Consider the following 11,327-nt stretch of genomic DNA (forward strand, 5'->3'; position numbering starts at 1 on the left):
CTGTCCACAATTAAAAGTATTCCATTCAAAAAAAAAAAGTCATTACCCATAACTGAGACATTCCTTGTCCACAGATCCACATTGGGCAATTCCTACAGCCACATCTTGGGCGATCGTGGTTCAAGAGTTGGGAGTTTGCCTTGTAATCGGAAGGTTGCCGGTTCGAGCCCCAGCTCGGACAGTCTCGGTCGTTGTGTCCTTGGGCAAGACACTTCGCCTACTGGTGTTGGCCAGAATATGGCCAACACCAGGCGCGATATGGCAGCCTCGCTTCTGTCAGTCTGCCCCACGGCAGCTGTGGCTACAACTGTAGCTTGCCTCCACCAGTGTGTGAATGGGTGGATGACTGGGTGTGTAAAGTGCTTTGGGGTCCCTAGGGGGGACTAGTAAAAGCGCTATACAAATAAAGGCCATTTACCATTACTCTCTGGACCCCATATATCTTTAATTTTAGTTTGGTCTCAGTAGTTTAAGAACATGTGGACCCGCGTTATGATGCCTGCTCAGTGCCACATGGCCCTCAGACACCATTATTAGCTCTCTTGCAAGTATAATGAAGCATTTAGAGCCAAAACTATTCCCCTCAGAAGATAAAGTAAGACAGTAAATGTTTACATTACAGTGATTTTGTTGATATGACCATTTAAAGCTGATACCTTTGCTGATGTTTGTATCTCTTTGCTAAGATAATTGCTCACGCTCCTACCCTACCTAGAGTAAATAGTATCAACTTCACAGCAAGCCGTAAACACAAGCAGCCAAAAAAGGTTTTAAATATCACTTTTTTAAAACATCTCGTCAGTGTCCTATGTCATTGTATATCTGTGTGTTCTGTCCAGTGTATGTATGTGTACAGTGCATTTTTCTCTTTCATCACTGGGTTCAGGACATACATGCTGACATTCTGTAAAGTGGTGGAAACAGCAGATCACACAGCTCTGTTCTAAAATCCTCCCTTCACATAAAATGAGTTAGCCCTCCCTCCCTCCCCAGGATGAGCAATTTCTTCCAACGTTACCACCAACCCCACAGTTGTACACAGTGCTCACAGACGCTGGACTGCTTAGGGTGGAAAAACTGCACCTGATTCTTAACAGGATTCACATGAATACTGCCTGAAGCAATATATTTTCAGTAAATATGATATTATTCTATTGAGAACATGTCAGCACATACTTTACGTTATGTATTTAGTAAATATTTCGTGTATACAGTAGTTGATCGTATATTCTTGGTTCTTTTTAGACTATTGTAGTACGACACCCAGTGAACACTGAGTCTTTGTACTCTGATGCTCCTGAAACAATCTACCGCTTCCCCTTTATTCCCCTGTTAGTCTGTTTTTAGCTCAGTCTCTGAGCCAGCTGCCTGCTGCTATCAAATGAAAGCAAGCTAATCAGATTGTTAGAAGATCCTGTCCTGGTCTGCCCTGAGGGCATCTTAATGACAAATTGTACACATTACCACAGACATTACTAACCTACTGGCTTTACCACACCACAAACCGCTGCACCACTGCCTTTGAGTAACTGCAGATACCCTTGAGTCAGCTTTACCCAGTCATCAGAGTGCATGTGAATGAATCTATGACTGACCTCCAAATGGTGGCACAGAATAAAATGTGTTATTGTGGCAATAGCTGATGGTGAGTAAAATCTTGGTGATTTAAAAAACCAGAAGTACCTTCTTCTCCATTTGAGCGTTACGAGACGATTTAAATGAGAATTGACTAGGGTGAAGACAAACTTCTCAGAACTGAACAGAAGAAAATCTATCTCTGCTTCATTCGTTTCTCTCTGATCCACTGCTTTGTATTCTGCCCATGATACAGCAGCAGAGATGCTGATAAGTTGTGATTACCGCCTGCATGCTGAGTTCTGCGTAGCCTCCAGGGAAGCTGCATTGCCTGAGACTTCCAGGAGCTCAGGAGGGGTTTGAGTCTTCAGATCACTTTTTTCCCCTCTAAATGCAGTCCTGTCTTCGCCATATCCAGCCACAAAAAAGCAGAACATAGAAGAGCAGTCCTTATAGAGCTAGCTTCCTCCCAACAAACATTTCAGCTTTTGTTTGATTTCTTTCTGCAGCCTTCTAGCTAAGACCTGAATGCATAATCTGCTCTCACTGTTTGGTGTTTGTTGATAAAACATATTTTTAGCATGTTTTTCAGGATTTTGAGTGGGTGGATTTGAGCTCAGTGATGAATAATTGTTTGGAAATGATGCAATAGATTAAGAACTGCCTGAGAATGGGTTTACACTGAGTTTGTTGTCATATGCTATGTTGTAAAATAGCCATAGATTCCGTTTTGAATTAAGTTTAAGCATCGTTTTAGCTTTAGGTTCAGGTGAACTACAACAGCTAATCTAAAGTCGGTTCGACTTTTTGTCTGATGCAGCATTAATCTCTCCTGTTTTCACTCGTGGGAAAATGAGAAGTGTAAATTGCTGACATTATTTTATGTTAATGTTGTGCACACTTGGAGACTCATGCATAATTAATGCCTATGTCCAAGAATGTGGATAAACATATTTTTTAGCAGTAGTTAATTATCAGGTTCACGAGTGGTTCTGAATCTGCTTTATCCAGCAGAGTAAAGGACCAGAGGGGATAATAGCTGGTTCTCTGTTCCTCTTGAGTTACATGGTTCTGGGCACAAAGGTGTGGTGTATTTCAGGAGGATCATGTAGTGACCAAGATGTTTATGCTTTTAGTGGCTCATCAGGTGGTTGAACGTTATAGAGCAGGGGTCTTGAACTGCAGGCCTCGAGGGCCGGTGTCCTGCAGATTTTAGATCTCACCCTGGGTCAACACACCTGATTCAAATGATTAGTTCATTACCAGGCCTCTGGAGAACTTCAAGACATGTTGAGGAGGTAAATTAGCCATTTAAATCAGCTGTGTTGGATCAAGGACACATCTAAAACCTGCAGGACACCGGCCCTCGAGGCCTGGAGTTCGAGACCGCTGTTATGGTGGAACCTATGTTAAATCTAGTTTCTTTTCCTTGCAATTTGTTTTCCAGCCTAAAGCATGAAGTGAAAGAGGACTGTTACTGACACACAGCAGTGATACTTTTGTAGTCCAAACTGTACATGTAGCTGACATAGAAAATCCATAACCTTTTGTAGACCTCAACCCAACCCAACTCAACACCAAGATGCCATTTCTTCAGGGGTTTTTTTGGTTTTCAGTTACAAAATAATGTAAATTTTAAATTGGTTTGCAGTGTTTGTTATAATAGGTTGATTTTATTTTTAATGATCAATGAAAAATTAAAACTTATATCTATCTGGATGAGTAAAATTTTGTAAATATGTATTTGTATTGCTGTGACTAACTTCTCTTTAGTTAAGGACAAAATACTTGCTTAAAGTCATAATTAAGGAGAGATGCTAGTGTTTTTCCCTGTAGCTGTCTTTCTGCCTTATTTGCCTTATGATCCCCAAAAGCTCAGAATAACTCAGAATGATGTTAGTGTCTTCGCTGACTGAGACAGGATGGGGGAGGTAAGGAGTGAGATGTTCTGCTGCAGAGCAACAGACCAAATCCTGATATAGCGACAGCTTACTGAAGCTATTATTGTAATGGAGGTTTTCTGGGATGGCAGAGCTACTGCTAAGCCTTGCTAAATACAATAGGTCAGACTGCATCTGTGTGGCTTTTGGCTCCTGCAGCTATCCCACCAAACATACACACTCCTATTGAATTTTCCATCTGTTGTAGCACCAAGATTAATCTTTGTATTCTGTGTGAGTAGTGAGTAGCCTCATAGGAAGCAGCGGTGAGAGCTGTTGCCCCAGGTAACTGTTTGGGTTGGAGGTAATTAGCAGACGTGTGAGTCTTTACTCACCGAAGGCAAAGGACAAAGTGTTTTTTAGCAAAAGTCATTCACTCCGAGGAACATTGTTAATTAGGAATGAGATCATTTTTTTTCTTCACAGTCAAGTTAATGTTCTCAAGATAAATTTACAGTCTGGAGGGGTTTTTTTTCCTGCCTTTAAAATTGCAGGGAAAATTGGTCATTATAAAAATTTTATGTGTGCCTTTTATAATATATAGGCTTTTGATGAACCGCCAGGATCATAGATTTGTCCAGAACTGTAGTCATCTAGAAGTAAGAAGTCACCAATCAGTAGGAAACTCACACAGCTGGGAATTAAAAAAAAAAAAGAAGAAGCCTGAAACAAGATTTAAAGGGATCTATTGCACTTTCTTTTCTTTCTTTCTTTCTTTTTTTAATTTTCCATCACTCACAATCAGACAGGCAGATAACTTTATAACTGTTGTGCTGTTTCAGCAGTTTTGGTCTACTCTTGTCTGTCAGTGAAAGAGATATCCATGTCCCAGAAACACAGAAACCCCACCCACTTACAGTTCAAACCTTCTTTTTGGTCAGGAGCAGCCTATCAGAAAAAAGCAGGCTTAAAGGGAGGGTGGCCTTCAAGGGAGAATAGCTAAATGAGCTTGTTTCAGGCAGAAAATTGATTGAGTTGCTAATCAAAGGCCTAATATGAGACCAGATATAAGATAAGATCCTTGAGGTGTTAATTATGCAAAGACACTCTAGTGAGAGCTGGAACGGAAACTATATGATAAAACAGTTATGTCTGTGAAGGTTGTCAGTCATCCAGGTCATCGTAGTCTAAGGAGCTTGTAAAGAAAAGCATCTGGACTTCTTAGAATAGAAGTCCAAACACTTTTCTCTACAAGCTCCTTAGATAAAACAGTTACAATGACAAAAGATTGATCTGTCTTTTACAGGTAAACATAAGGCAACCAGACTTCAGTGGTGGACTTCAGAGAGAGGTTCTGATGTACACTTGGAGCTAACCCAGAGTACCAGTAGTAACTTCTACTTAGGCTTATTTCTGAAGCTTTGCTGCATCTTATATGGTCCTCACAAGCAAATTAAGGTTGTCAGACTGTCATCATGTGCACAGTATAGTCAGACACAGCATCAACTGGAAAAGTGTCAGCGTGCAAAAGATACAAACAACGTGAGACCATACACACCTGCTTTACAACTTTTAACCAGACACACTGACTCATTTGCTGATGCAGACCTTGAGTTGCTTTGTATTAGTTTGACTTTTTTTTTCAAATTATGATCATTTGCTAAGGTTAAAGTGCTTCACCACAGTCCTGCCTAAAGCTCAAACAGAGATCTAAACATAATACAGCTAATGCACAAAGGAGTCTAATCGGTGCATCTAAAGTGCATATTTTCAACAATATCGCATAACATGAACAAAATCTAAAGAAAGTAAAGGTTCATAAAGACAGTATTTATTTTCTTTAATAAATGTTGTATCAAATCTGGACACATACACACACACACACACACACATGCACACAGACATATATATATACACATGCAGATGTACACTCACCCCTCCAAACGCCTTCAATGCTTATTCCCCTCCGATGCTGCAGGCCCGGATGTACTGTCTACATTGGCTGTCTCTCACCCTTTACCCATCCCTGTTGCTTGTCATGTGTTTCTTTGGTGTATTAAGAGTTTTTTCATGTGCTATGTGCAGAGGTGTTTTTTCTTCTGTTCTCAAACTGATCTCCCTATTGAAGCTCAGTCTGGGGGGAGTTATTTTTTTTTCTCCTTATCTTTCCTCATGTGGTGCATTTTGCATTGTTATACCTCTCTGACCTGTCTTCCCCATGTGATGTTTTTGTGTAATGTATGTATGGTCGGAGGGTAAGATGGCGCCGCCATTGCGTGCAATAGGTCGGCAACATTAACATGAAATTTCCCCTTGTGGGACTAATAAAGGTATCTTATCTTAAATCAATCAAATCATAAACAGCTGTCCTGCTTGGCAGAGCAAACCAACAGCTAAAGAAATATTGAGGTTATTTATTTTTGTTGTTCACATCATGGTTAGGCAGAACAATTTAGAGTAGGTTCTTCTAAGAAGCCTGACAGCTACATATGAAAGGCTGAACCGAGTAACTTCCCTGGGCACAGAAAACAAACTCAGTTAGTGGGAAATGAACTCAGATGGGTTTTTTCCCTCACTACAGGCAGACCACATCTACATTTTTGGACTGGCACTGCTCATTTTGTACCCGTGCTGTGACCAAACTCAAATGTCACCACATCTCACACTGAGCTAATGAGGCAAACAAGTCATCTTCACTTTGAGTGTTTAAAAGTTGGAAAAATACTTCAGAAAAGTCAAATTTTATGGTTTTGTTTCGGTGTTGAATGCGTGAATGTTGCCACATCTGAGCCGTCAACAATCATCTCCCTCTGACAGTTATTCCCATATCATCTAAATGCAATATAACACCCTGGCCGAGCAGAGTGATTGCTGCTTTATTTAGAAACACTCCACTTTTTCCTGCATTGTGCCTGGTGAGTTAATTTCATGAGGAAGTGCTCATCTGCTCCAACTAAAAATAAAAAATAAAAAAAATCCCTACTGACATGGAGGTAAGTGTTGTGGTCAATGCGATTTAAAGCCTTCAGGGAGACTGATTTTAAAAGCTTTATGTTTTATTTATAATCTCTAATTGAGGAAGGTAGCTCTCTGTGTGCTTGTGAGATTTGTGATGTCTAATCCAAGTCCGGCCAGATGCCACAGAAAGTGATGAAGTTTATAACACTCGTGCTTGTTTGTCGAAAGCCCCTGATTATCAGCACAGTCTAATTAACTGACTGTTCAACCAGAGGCTGTTTATTAAACACATCATAGGTCAATCTGGTTATAAACTTTTGCTACTGAATCGCAGAAGGAAGAGAGTTATAGTGCCGTAAAGCCTGATGCTCAGTCACTGCAGTATTGAGCCTTTAAAAAGCGTTTGCTCTAGTTAATGTATATTTGTATAGCAACAGAAAAATGCATCTGGTCAGCAACTAGTATTTTTTTGTTTTTATGGGTTTTAAAAAAAATATCTGTTACATGTTCAGAAAATTTGATTCACATCTTGTTATCTTTTAACTCAGGTTTTCTTTTCCTGCTATAAGTTCTTTCCATTAGAAAAGATCCAGGATCACTCTCAATATACCAAATACATCACCTGTTGTTTGTGTAACGTTTCTAATTTGACTGCTGGCTTGTTGCTGACATTAAGAATGCACATCAGATGGCAGGCTAGACTCACATGAATAAATAATTGGGCATTCGTGTGTAGAATATATATTTTTAAAAAGGATCAAAGTCTTATTTAAACTGTCAGTGCAATCGATTGCAGTTGCTGTCATTAATGGATCAGGAAGACATTTAGTCCTCAGATTATACCCATGTTTGTTTGGATTGTAAGCAGTTAATGTTGTGATCAGCTGAATGTTAAACCCTTGCTGATATGACTGCTGGCATTAATCTTCAGGCTTATACATTCACACACACATGCATAAACACACGACTGATGGATTTTTTCAATTAGTTCTTGACTAAAAGCCCCACAGTGAATCTTGTGTTTATAGAGATCGTAATGTTTCATTTTCTATCTAATATGGAGAGGTGTCCATTTAACTTAATGAGCTTTTCAGTAGCTGCAGTTTGTATTGCTTTATGTTTATTTATAACAATACCTTTTTAGCTAACCTTTCTATTACAAAGCACTGATTTTCCACACATTCTCAATCTATCTTAATGCATACTCCTATTTGCACAGTATACTCTTCATTTTGGAGTGCCTGCACTGTGAAATTCACCCAAACCAACAACTACATTTCTGTTCTATTACATTCTGATGGGGTGCTATGTGTGCTTCTCTTTTTCAATCATAATATACAATGCCTCTGGTGCTGCTTTAGATATAATTGAGAAAGAAGATGAAGCATGCACTTCCCAGCAACCCAGAGTGATGTAAGGACAGCAGAGGACTGTTGCCGCAGCCATTGCATCCCCATTATCTGCGATGGTGATGACAGGTTTACGGTAGAAACCTACAGTCTGTTTTGGATAGTGTTTTCGAAAAGAAAAGCCCCTTCCTCGCTTATTATTATATACAAACGTGCCATTATTCACTGTATTTAAACATTTTCCTTCATTCTTCAGTTTCTTGCTTTAATGCCAACTCCACTTCACTTGATTAGCCATTATTTTATTGAAAACTGATGCTGCAAAACTGAAAAACTGTTTGACATTCTTTCTGTTTTTTATGCTTTTTGACTTTATTTCGTGCTGATCTCACAGAGATTCAAAGTTCTTTCTGAATCTGGTTGTTGTTTTTTTAAGCTGAATGACTCCAGAACTGAAATAATCATAATTACACCTTCCTCCAACAGAAATAGTATTGAACTCTCTTCTAGTCTGAGCTTTGTGTTTGCAAAGAGGCTCAAAACCGAAAAGACTCTGAGCTCTTGTTTAATATACAGGCATCTAATATCATGCATTTCTGTTTAATTCTTCTTAGACACATGTAAAAAATTCAGCCATTCCTGTCACAGTCCGATTTAGAATAGGTCATCCATCCTCTTATTTGTTTCAGACTTGATTACCATAGTGGACTTTATTCAGGCTTTAGCATACACAGAATGCATGTCATTCAAAATGTCGCTACCAGAGTTTTAACACGAAGAAAAAAGAGTGACCATCAATGGCCTTCAATGACCACAAAAATTTCAGCACTTGTTGCAAAATTTCATCTTGAAAATTGAGACAATGTCATAAATTGCAGGGACAAGGTAAAAAACTTGGGCGTGTGGTTTGACGTGGTGCTCTCCTTCAAGTCTCATGTAAAAGAGATAACAAAGACCACCTTTTATGATTTGAGGAACATAGCCAAAATCAGACAGGTTTTGTCAAGCGACACTGCAGAGGTTCTTGTCCATGAATGCTCTTCTTTCTGGGCTACCAAAGAAAATTTTAGAGGTCTACAGATGGTGCAAAATGCAGCTGCTCGCATTATAACAAGAACCGGGAAATACATTACCCCTGTACTGAGATCTCTTCATTGGCTACCTTGTCAGGTTCGAGCAGATTTTAAGGTCCTGCTGCTCACCTACAAGGCTTCAAATGGATTGGCACCTTCATACCTCTCCGACCTTTTACACCTTTGCGTTCCATCCCGTGCTCTACGATCTCAGCACTCTGGCCTTCTAAAGGTTCCTAGAGACAGAAAAAAGACAATTGGAGAGCGTGCTTTTTCTTTTCGTGCCTTAAAGTTACGGAAAGTCATAGCAAAAGGAGCAAAGCAGCCCAACATTCAAAATCAGAATATTTTATTAATCCCGGAGGACATTATGTTGTCACAGTCGCTCCATGACACTAAGAACAGTACCTAACTAAGTTAAATAAAATAATACAAAATATAGCAAAAAAGCTCTAATTACAAATCTCCCAGTATATTACACTACTATACTATTATATGCTATTATACTAAAATTAAATGTATACAGTTGACACTGAGGTGCCCCTCTTATCATTTTGACTTTTTATTATTGCTGTAGAGGATGCGATATTAATGGTGTGCAACGATTGCAGTGTGTACTTGGGCTTTAGATAGAGGAACTGTACAGAGAGATGACCTCAGGCAGGAATGATTTCCTGTGTCATTCAGTGGTGCATTTGACTAATCTCAGTCTCTCACTGACTGTGCTCCTGTGACTGGCCAGTACGTCATGGAGTGGGTTGGAGGTATTGTCCAGCATTGTCCTTATCAAGGACAACATCCGCTTCTCTGACGCCAGCTCCACCCCCACAGTGTTACTGGCCAGTAACTGATCGGTTTATTGAGTCTGTTGGCATCTGCGATCCTCAACCTGCTGCCCCAGCATGAAACAGCATAAAGTACGGCACTCGCCACAACACGACTCATAGAAAATCCTGACCATTGTCATCCAAACAGTTCAACTATGAAAATCTGAAGATCATCTAGGTGTGTTCTGACAAAATTCAGATTCCTCCTGCTCCTGACAAATGTAAACCAAATCCATGTTTCTAAAAATGGTGATGATTTGATTGAGCAGGGGTGGGAGTGATCAGACCTGTGTGCCCACTTTAGCTGCCAAGGGGTGTAAATTCAGTTTACACAGGTCCAGTTGGTATTGTGTAACTTTATTGCTATTTCACAATACTGTAACTTATCAAATATGTAGAATGATGGACAAATGGATCGTCTGACTCATTTTCTTGTCTCCTCTCTTCGCACCTGCAGGGAGATAGAGGAAGAGCTGGAGGTGGTGTGGGAGGCAGCAACAAGGGAGAACCAACAGATGAGGGAGACTCTTTTGGATTCCAAACTCACTGGGGACCTCCACAGTTGGCCTGCTCATGCTCCAGATGAGATCACTACATCCTCCCAGCAGCAGCAGCACAAGCATGGGCTGGATTTCTATTGCTGAAATACCTAGAGCAATAACCTGCAGGTGTGCCTGTCTGCTCAAAATAGACTGCTCAGATAACTGTCAACTTGTTATAGTCATCATGTCAGCCTGCAGACATCCAGCAGCTTGCCTTTGTGTCAGTTTGTTGTTCTATCTGAGTGATACCTGAAATCTGTCTGGTGGATGGAAATATTTGCAATACATGGACAGAAACAGTATTCACTTAACACAGTCAAGCTGGTGAGGAAGACTTGGCTTGGGCACTAGTGATGGAAAGAAAAGCATCTTGGATAACTTTTATTTCTAGAAGTGAATGACTTTTGTATATTTTAGCATATATTTGTATTTTTTAAATTATTATTCTCAGGGTTTTATAAAACATGCAAAGTATAGTGCCATACAGGATAGTGAAGAGTTGCAAGTGGCACTCTGTGGTTATTACTTTTTTTGTTGCTAAGCGAAGGTTGCCATCTGCTGGACAAATGTAGTAACAGCATTTTTTACTGTCATGTATTTGCGGGTCTACATTTTATACAATGAATGAGAAACGCTTTCCTGACACTGTTTGAATCCCACAAAATTAAAACGACAAAAGGGCACAATTTTTTTTCATGTAGAATTGTGCATATATACGCGGTTATTTACAGACTTTTTACAGACCTTGTTTTGGACTTGCAGTTGTATTTTCATTACACAAACAGCAATGTACTGACCCTTCAGATACCATGTTAATAATAAAGAAGTTATTTCTTTTCTTTATGGCTGGACTTGAGTCATGGTAAGCCGCACTTGTCGTCTCACATCTATGTTTCATTTGATGGCATCCATCCATGAGCAGTCCTCAGGGATTATTCTATCCTGATCAGTCAATCCAAACTTAGAATAATCCTTTTTCCTTACTAGTTACTATGTTTTAAAAATCTGACGATTCTCCTGCCTAATATCAACAAAACTGGCAAATATAACAAGCTGATGATACATCCCTCCCAAAGTCACTTGTCTGTTGCAAAAGACTACATAGCTTTAAAGACCATGTAGC

The 11,327-nt window shown here is 39.7% G+C and overlaps 1 protein-coding gene across 2 annotated transcripts in view; it reads left to right on the forward strand.

The window, feature by feature from the left end:
* Positions 1–11,047, forward strand: part of cep89 (centrosomal protein 89) — a 58,023-nt gene extending 46,976 nt beyond the window's left edge. For both annotated transcript variants that reach the window (XM_085437751.1, XM_085437828.1), the window contains one exon: positions 10,120–11,047. In XM_085437751.1, the coding sequence (XP_085293877.1) occupies positions 10,120–10,306 (187 nt within the window). In that variant the 3' untranslated portion in view covers positions 10,307–11,047. The remainder of the gene's footprint in view (positions 1–10,119) is intronic.
* The last annotated feature ends 280 nt before the right edge of the window (positions 11,048–11,327 follow it).

The sequence above is a fragment of the Copadichromis virginalis genome, linkage group LG1 (genome assembly GCF_057382275.1).
Source record: "Copadichromis virginalis isolate Kocher_CV1m ecotype Utaka linkage group LG1, C_Virginalis_male_GT1.1, whole genome shotgun sequence".
NCBI classification, from domain to species: domain Eukaryota; kingdom Metazoa; phylum Chordata; class Actinopteri; order Cichliformes; family Cichlidae; genus Copadichromis; species Copadichromis virginalis.